This window comes from Chiroxiphia lanceolata, chromosome 6 (genome assembly GCF_009829145.1).
Source record: "Chiroxiphia lanceolata isolate bChiLan1 chromosome 6, bChiLan1.pri, whole genome shotgun sequence".
Taxonomy (NCBI): Eukaryota; Metazoa; Chordata; class Aves; order Passeriformes; family Pipridae; genus Chiroxiphia; species Chiroxiphia lanceolata.
In genome coordinates, this window is record NC_045642.1 from 11338920 (window position 1) to 11354311 (window position 15392).

General features: G+C 36.7%; 1 protein-coding gene across 5 annotated transcripts in view; it reads left to right on the plus strand.

Moving 5' to 3' along the window:
• The window catches only part of SBF2 (SET binding factor 2), a 258391-nt gene that overhangs the window by 172350 nt on the left and 70649 nt on the right, over positions 1 to 15392 (plus strand). For all 5 annotated transcript variants that reach the window (XM_032690555.1, XM_032690551.1, XM_032690553.1 and 2 more), the window contains exon 17: positions 11772 to 11840. In XM_032690555.1, coding sequence (XP_032546446.1) covers positions 11772 to 11840 — 69 coding nt within the window. The remainder of the gene's footprint in view (positions 1 to 11771; positions 11841 to 15392) is intronic.

Below are 15392 nucleotides of genomic sequence, written 5' to 3' on the forward strand. Positions count from 1 at the left end.
GATAATTTTTGATGATATATAGTATATGCAATGTTTGTCTGCAGTGACAGAGGAACTTTGTCTTCTCAGAGGGAGGAAGGTATTATTAGTCCTTTACTCAGCTGTGGTGTAAAAAGTGTTTCCATTCACACAATCAAATCCTTGGAATACATCACCTGGCAAGATAGCTTATGTTCTGCGCCTCTCTGAAAATGCAGCGTTCGCTGCTCCGTTTACGTGCCCTCCTTCCGGTGGATCCAGTGGTACTGTTGCAAGTGCCATGCTATTTGGTACCTTTCCAGCCTGACTTCATCCATTTACATGCTGTGTGCTCTCAGGAATATCTTGGCCTGCATGTCACTGCCCTTCCTATGCTCCACTGCATCGTTGCAGTCACATCTCGCTCCACAAACGGGCTCCAGTGGACTACATAGTAGCATTGTGCTGTGCTTGTGCATCCAGCTCTCACCCTGTGCATTAATATAGAAAGCCCAGGTCTTTATTATTTATTATTTTAGTTTCTGTGCAGAGGAGAAGGTTCAAAGAAGAAGGAGAAGGATGGTAAACAAGAGTATTTGAAATTTGTATTAAATCCTTGACTAGCAACATGTAGAAGCAATACAGTACTGAATCACAAGCTACCCAGTTAAATGTCCTTGTAAAACAGCAAAGACCAAGTTCCAAAATTTTTGCAGCATAAGGAGCTTGGACAAAATGTGACCATGGGACACTAGCATGGTATTGAAAGAGAAGGCAATGTGGAATTCATGTCAACTCATAGTGAAGGTCTTCCTGAAAGCTTAAGGATTTCTTTGCTACTTAAAACTGAGATAAGATGAAAGAAGATCGTTAAATGTATCAGGATATCTGGTCATATTTCTTGTTATAAAGAGACACAGATTAGAAATATTTATCATTTGAATCATCACATTTATTGTACATGGCTGACAGGTCATGCTGATACAGTGTTTTGTTCAGTATACCCACTGAATAATGCCATGCTGTCCTGAAATTGGCTATTGATTTTCAGAATTCTGTTCTGCACTCATTTGATGATTTGCTAGTGTGTTCTCTGGAACTGGAGTCATGCTGTTTTTAGGATGCCAAAGCCATTGCTAATGCTTAAACTTCTCACTTTTTGTTTTTACTGCCCACTCTTTTTTTTTCTGGCTCATCCTTCTGAAAGCTCCAAACATGAATTGTGTGGAAAAAATTTCAAACAGCATGAGTATAATTGGGACTTAGTGCTTCACTAATATTTCATTGTACCCCGAAATGCCTTTTATTAATGTGCTTATTGCCACTTACTGTGGTTACATAGCAGAACTACCCTTTCTGCATTTTTTTCCTGTAATTGCAGCAAGATAAGAAGAAAACAGAAAGGTGTTTGTAACAGAAGCTTCGGGGAGAAAGATGTGATAGCCTAGGAGAAGAACTGTCAGGGTTTTAAAATGGATTAACTGGAAACCCAAAAGCTGGCAAAGAAGGCTTTCTCTCTGGCTGGATAGCCAGATGTTGCTACTAGCAGTGATTTAGAAGGCTATGGAACAGAAAGGGGTCATACCAAGATTTCCTAGAATTTGTATGAAAGAAACAATTTTGCTGGAAGACAGTGCTACAGCCAAGTTCCCTACTGCACTTCTGCTTCTTTGGTCCACACAGCAAGCTCAACAATTTCTTCTCTCCTCTGATAGTCTTTGCCCTGCTGAAAGGTTTTTACAGGAATTTGCTTCAAGGACACCCAGGCATGCCTCTTCAACTAGAAGACAAACTAGTATGTTTTGGGAGCTTACTTTTTCACTTCTGTAGCCAAAGTTGGAGAAGTTACTTTGTTGAATTCTAACCTTTTTATTTCCCGAAGCCATTTGAAAATCCTAGAGAAAAGTATCAATTCAGCAAGCTTTAAGACTGAAGGATTCAGAGGGTAGTTTTACAATTGCCAGTTCAAAACTGGTTTACTGTTTCTTCCATTGTCTTTATTTACCTCTTTAAAAAATGCTTCACACTTGCTTTCACTTGGATTCTTAGAAAAACAAATATTTTATTAATAGCCAAGAAAGGAATTTTTAATAAAAGTTTCATAAGAAACAGGTCTCACATCTCCCATGCATTTATCATACTTTTATTATTGAACCACCAGAAAGTCTAAGATTTGAAATAAAATCTCTATCCATATGAAAGAGGCTGTTGCCCATGCACTGAAAAGTACAGTCTGAAAACTTAAAATACTTAACATTTAGTTAAATAAAAGGACTATACTTTTCTATGTTTTCTTTTTCATAGTTTAAATATTTTCATTAGAATATGTATTTCATTGATGGATGTTATCTTGGAGGGGGCACTTTACTAAATCAAGCAGGCTTGAAATCTCTGAATCTCTTGGGCTTTTCAGGCTTTGTAACAACATTCTTCCTTGATGACACAGATTTGATGTGTTAATCAAGGTGGACACTGCTCTACAACATGCTACCTAATCACGCACAACATATGTCCTTCTGTTTCCCAAATTTGCTCTTGGTATTCTTTTCTATGAACCGTTTGTCCTTTAAAAGTCTTTACTGCTGGAAGTTTTTTCTCCAGAAAAATGGGATATTTCTGATAACGGCTTTAGTAACATGATTTTTTCATGATGTGGAATGAGCCTGTTCTGGTGTTGTTGCAAGGTTGATTTTTGGATTAAGCAACTTCTACAACAAGTTCCATTAATGTTGTTAAAACTGCAACAACTCTTTGAAACATAGTAGAAAATTTACATTCCAGTCTATTAAGGAACAGAGGTCTGGCAGCAGGGTTGGCAACATGGGATTGCAGGTTCTGTCAAATTCACCAGCCCGACTAATATAATGCGTCATCCGTGCCTGAGCATGGAAAAGCCCTTGCTGGATGAATTCAAGATCCACAACATTATAATCAGAATTACCTCAAAAAAAAAACCACAAAACCCCCCTTTGTCATCCTTGAAATTCTGCAGCCATTGCAGGTCATCCCAGAAATATCCTCTTCCAGCAGCTGACACTTGTTTCATGAATCCAGAAATGGAGCTGCACCAACAAAGCTGATCCAAAAAAACTTCTTCCAGAAGCAGCTGGTCATTGTCGTTCATGTTGTCCTATGTTGCAGCTGTACACAGACTTGCTGATGCCTCTGCCAAAACTGTAGCAAAACTTTTCAGTACTATCAAGGTTGGCTTAAAGAAAGCAAAGCTGTTGGGCAGCAAGATGTCAAATACGTATTGAAAAGAGACCCCACTTTGGCAGTTTGTGGAAAATGCATCTCCCAGAGGCAGTGTTACAGCCATGCAAACGTGTACTTTAGTTCCCAGGAGCACCTGCCAGAACCCTGTGGATGCTTTTGAGATAGATACAGATATAGATATACAGAACAGGTATCACCTTTCTCTCCAATAATTTCTGTCTGTACTGGTTGCGAACACTGTTTTCCCTTTCTATACTTACTTAGTTCTTTTGGGATTCTTTCAGTTGTGCACTCTCCTGACAGTTTCAGTCTCTTGAATCAGATCCATAAACTTTCTGATTATTTTGTTCTTTTGCCCCTGCTGCGAGTATAACTCTTGGTGAGACTAATGTTTTAACATTTTTGACTTCGTACAAGATATTATTCCCCCTTCTGTCTCCCATCAGTCTGATGCAATGTTTCCAAGTATTTACTCTTTACCTCACAGATTTCTTCGAGAAACTTAGTATCACTACTGCAGATTTGTTCACCACTTCTGTCTGTTGCTATTCTTTTAATGTGATTTATTTTTTTTCTGATATCAAGGTACTTCACAATATTCCCCTTTCCTTTCACGTTGAAAGGAAATTTTCCACTCTCTCAAATTTGGTGTCATTTGGAAATGTGATGAAGATGCATTTCATGCCGTTTTCCAGGTTTTTAATGAAAACATTAGGTGGCATTTACCACAGTATCAAACCCTGAAAACATGACTCAGAACCAGAACCACCTGCTGTGAATGCTGTTAAGCCATTCACCACTGTCTTTTGAACCTGACAATGTAATCAGTTTTCCACTCTTTCATCCAGACCATATCTCCCAGCTTACCTACAAGGGTACCAAAGGAGCCTGTGTCAAAAGCCCAGTTAAGGCCAAGGTAATTGAGACAGTCAGTTCTTTCCTTGGCTACAGAGCTTGTTGTTTCATTGTAGAAGATCATCCATTTTCCCTTGGTCAGCCAATACTTTCTGTTCTCAATCACTTTTTTGTTCTTCCTGTTTCTGGAAATGCCCTCTGTAAGGATTTGCTCTCTACACTCCAGCCAACTCTACTGCTCCCCTAAACCTGTCCTTGCCTTCTTTGAATTGTTGTCCAAGATCTTATTTCTGGTTCTCCAGAAAATCAGTTGACAAAAGACTGTCTCTCAGGGGGAAAACTTCGGGGATTAGGAGTTCTCTTTCCTAAGATGATGTCATTGAGGGTTTTTAGCATAAATAAAAAATTATTTTGCTATCACATGCTATTCAGTGGAAAATTTTCAGTGAGCCCTACTTCCAAGTCACATTTCATCAGACATTGTTTGTTCAGTTTCTCCATAGTGAACTAAACCCAAAATCTTTTGGTAACTGGTTTGAACTGAGTGTAGACTCTTTGCATTTCAGAAGATGGATGTAAAATTCCACTTCTATCCAAACATTATTCTTTTAAAGTGAAAAAGTGATTTTTCATTGAATCACTTTACATACCCATATAAATCTGATTTTTTTTTAAGGAGTTCATTCCTGTTAAGTTGTTAAAATTGTATAGAATGTGCACTGATGATGTGATGCATTTTTATTAAAAGTATGTGAAATGGGAAAATTGCATGAAACTTAGAGAAGAAAAGTAAAATTAAGTTAAGCAACATGAATGTATTCGAACATGTTTAAAAGTTTAAGACTTTGCTTATAGTTTAGGATAGGAAATGCTGCTTTGCACCAAATGAATGCTAGAATGCATAAGAATGCGTGCTATGTACTTGTGAACTGATTCACTAATAGATAACTGGACTATACTGTAGTATTACATCTATTTTAATAGTTCTTCTAATATTTGAAGTGTTTTTCTGTTGTTCCTTAACTCATTTAAACAGGCTGTCTGTACAGCAGTGTACAGAGTATGCTGTATTAATGTTTTGCAATTGCTGCAGAAGTGCTTTGGTCTACCAGGGCTTTAGGAGTACACTGCAGTTTGTAGATTTATTATGAAATAATTGCCCCTCTCCAACTGAGCAGTTAATGGATATTGATCACTGTTTTGTCATGAATCGCAGTGTATTCTGTCATTTGAGTGCTGTTTGTCAAATACTTTTTACAAATTACTGTGCAGGACCTTGTATCACAGCTGGTGTAGTTTAAGGTTTGGACAGAGTCACTGTGAATGAAGCCCTGCTGTGAAATAAAAGTCAAAAGGCATCTTGGCATCCCAACCATTTCCTTGGGAGAAGATTACAGCCTGAGTATGTTGAACTTTATTGCCATGGGCCTCATGACAGTATTCAGAAACATGCATGGCATTTCTGTTAAAGAAACTCAGATGTGCTTAGACGCAAGGGATGGCATTCTTGTTTTTATCAGTATCTTGCAAAAAAAGTTAAATGTTTTTAGGCTTTTGGGGTACAGTAAAAATACAGTGACAAATGTGTAATTTATGCACATAAAAATTGAGGTTCCTGATTTCCTAAACATAGTTTGTTACAAGAAGGAGGAAATGACTAATCTCAAACCTAGACGGAAATGTGTTGAGAAAGAGCTGGGGTGGCGGGGGGGAGCCTTGACAGCTCTTCTTTGAGTGAGCTGTCTTGCTGTGAGATCAGGAGTACAACGGAGCTGCATAGAGGAAATAAATGTCTTGTGTTTGTTAGGTCCTGAATGTGTGCAGTAAAGCGAAAGGAAACTTAAAAATCAATGAACGCTGTGCTTGTGTAATTCCATCTGAATTGCATCAATTGAATTGTGTTCCTTATACCACTCTGTTTTAAGGACAGGCAAACCTAAGAGAATTTAGGGTCAGGTGAAGACAAATATGAAGTTCTTCAGAAAGTAAAATCCCTCTAAAATGGAATTGGGTCTCCTGCTACCTGGAATGGCAGGCCTACAATATCTTACATCCTATAGCTGACCTGATAAGCTCCTTAATTAAATGATCATTACAAAGGCTTCTAGTCAGGTCACGAAGTCAGAACAAATTGGTGAAGATTGTTCTGGGTTGGGTTCAGTTCCTTTGTCTTCCGTGTTGGCAATCAGATGGGTGTGATGGCCATAGAGGACGAAGGAAGTATTACAGCTGGCACAATTCAGAGCACAGGTGAAGTCTGTGATGTGAACTTTGTGTTCAGTTCCTGCTGTCAGATAGTAACCAGAGAGCAGTCTGAGAATGTGCTCCTCAAAAGCCCAAAGTGTGATTCTTACCAATGTTAAACCTGTAAACAGTAGACAGAGTGTGCTTTTTTTGGTTTTATTAACTGAATCGCTGGAGCAGTGTTTAAGTAGAACAAAAATTAAATTTAAAGCTTGTGTTAATGAGTAACACATAAAATGCGTTAAGGTCATTTATGAAGTTGGTTTTCTGAATTAATAATTTTGAAAGGGCGTCTATATGCTTATCATAACGAGAATTTTTAAAAATAATGAAAATTATGTAAGGTAGTATCTTCCAAATTTTGAGTGTGTTCTTGGAGTTCTGCTGAAAGATAAGGTGCCAGGTAGTCAGCCTGGGCACATCTCTTTTCCATCCTGTTTCTCGGGTCCCAGAAGGGTTACATTTAACAAAACTGTAGCTATGTCAATAAGGTTTGATTTAATCTTTGGGGGAAAAAAAAAAAAAGAAAAATTTGATCCCATTATAAAGCAGAACAGCAGCTAGCATTGATGTTAACTTCACTAGGAAAAACTCTATATAAACATTAGCAAGAAAGTAAGTACACACTAGTTTTCACTGAAAAAAATAATTTTGCATATGAATCCAATAAGAAGATTACAAACTTTCTTTAGAAGTTAACTATATGCTGTTAGTAACAAGTAATATAGATTATTATTGGCATATTGGCATTTATTCTAACAAAATATGTCATCTTGACTATTGCTTTAGATGATGGCTTTAACTGTGAAGCTAAAAGTTGTAGTTGAAATACTTTTAAAAGTTCCTTTGAAAATTCAAAATGGGACTGTGTTTTTTCACCTTTCTTTCAAGACAGGATATGATTATATTAGCTATAATTAGTTTTTGTGAAATTGTCAGTTTATTTACTTGGATTTTTACCTCTGCAAAGACATTGGTTGTAACATAATTAACATGGAGTAGGTTTTCTTTGATCAAAACTATAATTTTTAATACTTCAATTGCATTAATATTGTATTTATATATGAATGGATATACTTTATTCAGCTTCTCTAGTGAAAATGAAAAACGCTTTCATTAAAATTAAATCATAGTTTTGAACAACATTGCAGTTCTACATGATGAATTCTTACTCCTTTTAACAAACAAAGCATTTTTCCTAAACTGGACTGCTAAGTTCTGTCACTACTTATACAGAAGGAATAGTCTTATGCATTAGGATTGAGAGTTTTTATTTCCAAATATAGAACTACATCAACAATAAAAATTCTGTGATTCAGTAAAACTCTGTCCAGGTAATATATCTGTAACAATAAGGATTAAATCCTGACAGCAGTGAAATCATCTGTTGAATTTGGAACCAGTATTTCACCTGTAATTTGTAGCCAACGTACTGAACGTAGTTACACATGCTGACTTAACAATTCTTGTGTTAGTGCTTTAAAAACACATATGACCCTGAAGTTTCTGGCGGGTTTTTTTTTCTGGATTCATTAGGAGCTTAGTCCTGCAGGGTGGTGAATGCTCTTAGTGTGCATGAAAATTGACAGCATTCAGTTATTCTCTAGAGGGACAATGCAGGTTAATTGAGCAGTATTTTTAATAGAGCATGCAGGCATCACACTGTACTACCAAAAAGGTATGGATCAAGAGCTGCCATGTTGAACTTTTTCTGCACACTACGTTGATTTCATGTGAGTCAGACCTGTGGGGAATTCCATATATTTTTGGTGTTGCTGAATCTAAGGCAAAATTGGGTCCCAAGTTTTCAGCATACTCAGATTTCTGTAATTATTAAAAATGTGGTGCCTGTTTAAAAAACTTACTGCTCAAAGCCGAATGGGGTTTAACACCAAAGCATAGTGTAGCAGGGAACAATTAATGAGAGAGACTGTCAAGATGGATATAAAAAGAAAATTGCACTCCAAATGTTATGAGGTATTTCATATGTGTCTTCTAGATTTCTATTGTGTGACTAAGAGAAAGCAGAACTCCTAAGTTTAAGTTGTTGTTTACTGCAGGAAGATGGGTAAACATGTGCTTTACTGTCACTGTGCTTCACTGACTTGGGCTTGTTCTTTAGCCACTGGGACATCAAAGAGACTTAAGGGCTTTTTTGAGTCTGGGCCTGCGCATTCACAAGGAGGCACCTTTACCTGGGGTGACTTTTCTTAGCTGTTCTCTGCTATTACCAGATTGCAGAGGGCATCTCAACTTAATGATGATATGTAATGCCTTGTTTTCCAAACAAAAGTTCAGGACAGTACTTGTTCTGAAGTCAAGAGTGAGGAGAGGAGTTAGTTGCCTCTCCTCTCCAGTGCCAGAAGCCTAAGCCACCTACCAGGTTCCAAAAGCCAGTCACCATAAACTGGCAGCCTCGTGTGTCCGTCCAAGCAGTCAAAATCTGTAACTTCCAATCTGTCAGCTCTGCAATCTAATGACAATATCTAACCACCAGAGTTTTGCTGCATATTTAAACTGACCAAAATGTAAAAGTAAATCACATGTGCTATTAAAGTGATGTAAGGAAAAACATTCTCCTTTTATTATTCACTTGTCAATTCAGTACAGCAAAGCTATTTTAAATGTACATGAATTCCTGTAACACTTCCAATCTGCTACAGAGTTCAGCAACTGTCTGGATATATGATCAGTATGACCAGAACAGTGTGCCAGGATTTCACTCAATTAGGCGTGGATTCAAAGCAGTGCTCTGCACGTGGCATGGTGGAAGTCCCTGTTTCACTGTCACAAGACGTTGTTTTTAGGAGATTAATTTGCTGAAAATAATTCCTCTTCCCCAGATGTGTTTCAGCTTCCTTTTGTGCAAATTAGGGGGAACAGCTTTAATTATTTTATGGTATTTGATTTGTGTACTTCTGTAGCAGCTGTAAGAGATATTTTTCACAATTGGTAAAGACATTATATATCAGGCAGCTGGATTGCTTTGTTTCAGGTCTCTAAATTAATTGCCTACAACACATATATGACATTTGCAGTACTCTTCTTTGCTTGTAAAATCAAAAAGGAGAGATTTCAGTGCAACATCTCTTTTAACTATGGCATTCTGTCTTGCAGCTACAAAGCAGATAAACAGTTAATTACTTCCACTAATCTTAAAGCAGCATTAATTCCTAACTGAGATCACTTTCCATTCCTTGTCATATACTGGAGAAGAAAAAAATATAGATAGATAATACTTCCATACTACGAGTCCAGGGGGTACTGCTGACATAGAATATGTGGAGAATTTCATACTTGCAAGAAAGAATGGAAAAATAATTTAATGTGTTGTTTATATGGTGATGATATATATCTTTGAGACATATGTTAGCTCTTGGAATACTGAATGCTCTCTAGGTGAAGATACATTGCTCAGTTTTTATAAAGATATTTTTATGTATATTTTGGGTAAAAGCCCAAACTCTTACAAATAGTTTGAGCTGAGGGATTAAGTAGATAACTTGAAATTGAGGATGGATTCATTTTATACCTGGTTATAAATAAGCACGTACAGAAATAAGATATTTATTTCTTTGAAAGCTGTTGCTGATTCCCAAAGGTTGTAAAATCTCATTTTAAATGGGAAGTTTTCTTATTAAGTGGAAAAGCACTAACAATATTTGTCATATATTTATATTAAACTAAAAATACATGTGCTAAATTCCAAATGGGGATTAAGAATATGGATAACAATAGGAAATAATGCAGAAATTGAAAATTAAAAGCAGCTGAGGCTCTGTCCCTTAGTCTTATGTTTCTGACATCTTACAAACTAATTTGGAGGTTTTATACATATATATATATATATATATATATCACAAACTAAGAGGCATCATTGAAACGTATATTGAGTTTCTCAGTGTCCACTTTTCTTGCTGTTTTCCCCTACCAGATTGGAATGTGTTATGAAGTGTGAACACTTGCACACCCCTTGTTGCCCACGTGTAGGTAGCACACATGTATTCATGCAGGGAAAACCTTCAGTAACTGTGCAGAAATAAACCTTCACAGTTGTGAACTCGGTGTGGGCCTTTTCAGAACATATATATAAGTAATTTTCTAAATGCTGCCATGCTTAACTGTGGTGGACATTGGTATTCTGTTTAAGTGAGCTTGGTTCAAGTAATAAAAGATGAAGTATTTGTTATTGAAAAATTACAAAGGATGAAATGGACTTTTAAAATTACGAGAAGCAAAATAGTCTTGTGATGAGTTTTTTGGTGTGTTGTTTTAAACCTGCAGTCCATAGTCACTCAGCAGCCATTTAAGAAAAAAGAGTGAGATGAATACAAATAACATCCTAATGATCCTTAACATGCTTGTTCTTGTAATGTAGATTTTATATTTCTGCTATCACAGTTGTCTGGTGCCAGGTTTTTGCTAGTTGCTCTCTTTTAGAGAACTCTTGATACGAGATAAAGACATAAATGAAAAATCTGGCAGAGGAACACCAGAGATCTGGCATTCGGTCAGATGTAATAGTTAGTAGGAGTGTAGTTTCAGTTGGAGGGTGCCCACTGTAAGAATGGATGTTAGAAATACTGAAATGAATTGTACAACTGGAAATGTTGTTCTACCATTCATCATGGAGGGGCACAATGGTGATACATTTTCTAGAAGAACTATCTGCATTATTGTGTTCTTCGATGTTGGCAGAAAGAGCTAATGAAAAAGCACCCAAACACTTTTTTAAAAAGTATAATTTTTAACTCTTGTTGGATATTTTTTGTTCCTTTTTTTTTAAAAAAAAAAGTCTTAAAATTCAAGTAGTATGTTTTTTAAATATTAAGTTACATTCCAATTCTGGTTTCTTTTAAAAGACTTCCATAATAAAATCACTACTTTCATCAGTGCAATTATGACTTGATTTACTTTGGCGTACCCTTCTCAGCCTAGAGAGACACGAATGACACACTTGACTGTTGAATGAGGCATTCAGGTTGTGAAGAGAATGGATTTTCATCTTCTTTTAAAGTTAACCTTGTGCCAAACTTTTGTAGAGTCTGTGGAGGTGATTATTTCATATTACATAAATGTCCCTTCATGTAAATGTTTCGAAAGTGCATTCTTTGGTCATCACATCACTTCCATTTTAGTCAGATTTTCTGTTGACCGAAATGGAAGCAAGCTATCTTTTTGTTCTTTCCTAAATGAGGAATTCTTTCATTTTTATGTGTAAATTATGGAGGTGAAATTGTATTTCAGACATGGGAGTGAGAAATCTGCTAGTAAATTTCTTAAATGGGAAGAATCATAGCAATACCTGTCTGGGGGAAATCGAGAGGAGATATGTATGTGTACACACACATAAATATATGTTATTCCTACATGATATCGAGTTGTTAAAAATCACGTCTCAGAAGGATGTTAGAGGGACTCCATAAGGCAGAGATGAAATTATAAAGCCTAACATAGAAAATGGTTTTGCTTATTTTCTTCGTATGTTTTTCTTGCAGGATTGTTCATCTTCAGAAGAATACAGCATTGCTGCAGCGCTGCTGCCCCTGACGACTGCTTTCTATAGGGTAAGTTTGTATTGAAAACCACTCCTCTTTTGTATATTTTTTTTCATTACATACTGTCATGGGTTGAGATTGCTGAGATAGAGTAAGGGATGACGTGAGATCCATCACAGGTAGGAAGATTCATTCTAAAACTGACTGATGTCCATGGAAGTTGTTGACTGGACTATTACGGACATTGCTCCAGAATTACACTTACTGATGATGGCCCGTGATGATTGTGGTGTGTGTACCCAGAAATAAATGCAGGCTTATGTGATCAGTTAGAGAATTGTCATTGAATTATATTTAGTCACTAAAATAATTGAAAATAATAATTTCTGATGTCAAAACTGTTTATTGGAGTACTGTTTTCTTTAATTTGGCATGTTAAACATTGGCCAAAATGTACATGTTAAGTTTTCAGTCTGTCCAGTAGTTGCTAACTCCAGAGAATATTATGAGTGGCTTGTTTTAACTATATATTTGTTTTCAATTTCTTGTATTGTTGTTTGGTTTGGGAGGGGAGAGAATACACAGTGTTTGATGATGGCAAAATATAATATAGTAAATATGAGAATGCAGATAATGCAAAGTCTTCAAGTAACTATTTCAAAAGCATACCTTTTGTAGTATGACTATTTATTTCAGTGTCCCAATACAGTAGTGTTTTCACCACTTTTGGGTAGTTCAAGTCCTGCTTTTTAGGATGTACATCTCTGAGGAGATAAATTCAGAATGTGGACTTGCTTGCTTGCAGTATTAAATAATCCTTGTTTAATGTGAATATTGTCATACAACCCAGCTTGAGAAATATGTGTTTAATCTTTGGTAATTGGTACATTATGATACTACTACAGTAGTTACTGTGACAGTTTAGCTAGACATTAATAAAATGATAGAAATTGAAAAATACAACCTTCCATCCTTCAGATAGTATGTGAGGCATTTATGAGTAGCCATAAATAAAATACAGAAAGTTTCCTATTTTAGCTGAATAGAAACTAAGGTTTTGTGCAACAGTAACCTGAGAAATAAATCAGTCATTTTAAATTTAAATTATATATCCTAATCAAACAATTTCTGGTTGTTTTAAATTAAAAATAGATTCTGACATGTAGTTTTTAGAATAAAAAAATGTGGAATTTTACCAGTCAAAGAACACAGAAACATCTGCTGAGGACGAGAGCGGTTTTGACAAAGTTAAATGTATAGAAAATATTTTGAAATTTCCTATTTAAACTAGTACTTAGCAACATATATGGAGCATAAAGTGGTAGATTTTTTTTTCTCTTCTAATCATTTAAATTGAAAAAAAAGTTATTTAAATGGGTTTTATTTTAGAGGTGTACATAATACCTCAAGACTGCTTTTGGGAAAGAGTCTACAAAATATTTTCATTCTTTTATGTAAGTTAGCATGGTGAGATGTTAAATTTTTCAATCCTGGCAAATAAACTTTCTCCCATCTTTAATTATGAGTTCATCTTTCTCTGCTCCCTCTCTTTTGAGGCCCTGAGGAGCAGAATTGTGAGTTGTTTTCCCTTTGTTGCTGCCACTAATACTTAATTTGGAGAAAGAGCTAATGATCTGTAGAGATTTCCCATTTCCCTGTTTTATCCTTACTACCTCATTAATCCTATGTTATGAAGAAACTTCAGTTTTGTTTCATTTTCTGATTTTTAGTTCTGCTAATAAAAATAACTAAGAGAGTCCCCATAGCTCTTTACCTTGAGAGGTACAGAGGGTATTTTGGGGTGTTGTAGCAGTTTGGTTAGATTCTACGTTTGGTAAAGTTTGAACAAGGAGGGGGAAAAATAAGAAGACAGTAAAAAAAAAACTTTCTTTTTTTTTCAATGACATATCAAGAGTGTTGAAATAAGCTTAAATAAGTTTTGATTTCACCATCAAAAAGAGCAAAAAGCTGGATTGAATATAGAATATATTTAATGATTTCTTCTATACACTTGTATTGTTTGGTAGAGGTACCAATATCTCACACCATTTCTCTCACAAAAAGTTCTCTGAAATCTTTGTTTAATATCCTAACCCCATACTTACTCTTTAACTCTAAAGCTTTACACTGAGGAATCTGTGAGTCCCTGAATGGAAGAAGCATGATGAGGTCTTTTAATGTTTCCTGACCTGAATTAAAAATTAATGTAACCTGACTATTAACTTGCAAAAGCCAGCTGTTAATGCATAATAGAAAAAGAATTTTGTTTTTCCCAGATCTAATCCTCAGGTTCAGTGATGGTCCCCTTTGGTATGTCCCATTAGATACAATTCTTTGGCAAAAGTACTTATTTTGGTATAAAACTATTCATACTAAACACAAACTGACATGTTGTTCGGAACATAAGATCATTAGAAAAACTTCACAGTGATTAGTTAAAATTAACATTTTAAGCTTCAGTTTGGAATTTGAGTTAAAAATTACACTTTTTAGAGCATTTTTCAGCTTCTCTAGAGGTTTTCAAAACTGTTTCGTACACTGGAGTAAAAATGTTCTACCTGGCATGAACCTGTGCTTCAGTGTGCACAACTGTCTTACCTCTGCTGTGTGATTGTGTTCATGCTTTCCAAAGATGAAGTAGTTTTTGGCAATGTTTACTTGTTTTATTGATGTTTCTGTTACCAGAATACCATGTTTAATGCTGGCAGCATATTAAACCTTATTTCACTTAACCCTGTTGAGACTGTACAATGTTCTTGGTAGCCAGGAATAGACAGGAATTTTGAGTCTAATAGCAGCAGACATTTTTATTTGTGTGTGCATTGGTGTTATTGCACCAGCGATATTCCAAGTCGAGTTATCAGTGAAAAAATCTGCAGTAAATCTAAAAATGTTGTAGAGTTATATCAGTCAAGTGGCAAGGTTATGGCACAGATCATCTTGAGTGCGACCACACGGCACCTACAAGATGGATGGGGGATCAGATCCAACCAGCATGGATTTAGGAGGGGGCAGGTCCTGCCTGACCAACCAGATCTCCTTTTATGACCCTCTTGGTGGGATGAGGGAATGGCTGTGGATGTGTCTACCTGGACTTCAGCAAAGCCTTTGACACCATCTCCCACAGCATACTCCTGGAAAAGCTGGCAGCCCACAGCTTGGACAGGGGCACTCTGTGCTGGGTTAGGAACTGGCTGGAGGACCGGGCCCAGAGAGTGGTGGTGAACGAGGCTGCATCCAGTTGGCAGCTGGTCACTGGTGGTGTCCCCCTGGGATTGGTGTTGGGCCTAGTTCTGTTTAACATCTTTACTGATGATCTGGACGAGGGGATCAAATCTACCATTAGCAGATTTGCAGATGACACCAAGTTGGGAGGGAGTGTCGATCTGCTGGAGGGTAGGAGGGGCTCTGCAGAGGGACCTGGACAGACTGGATAGATGGGCTGAATCCAATGGTATAATGTTTAACAAGGCCAAGTGCTGGGTGCTTGACCACAGCAACCCCATGCAGTGCCACAGGCTGGGCACAGAGTGAGTGGAGAGCAGCCAAGCAGAAAAGGACCTGGGGGTACTGATTGACTTCAGGCTGAACATGAGCCAGGAGTGTGCCCAGGTGGCCAAG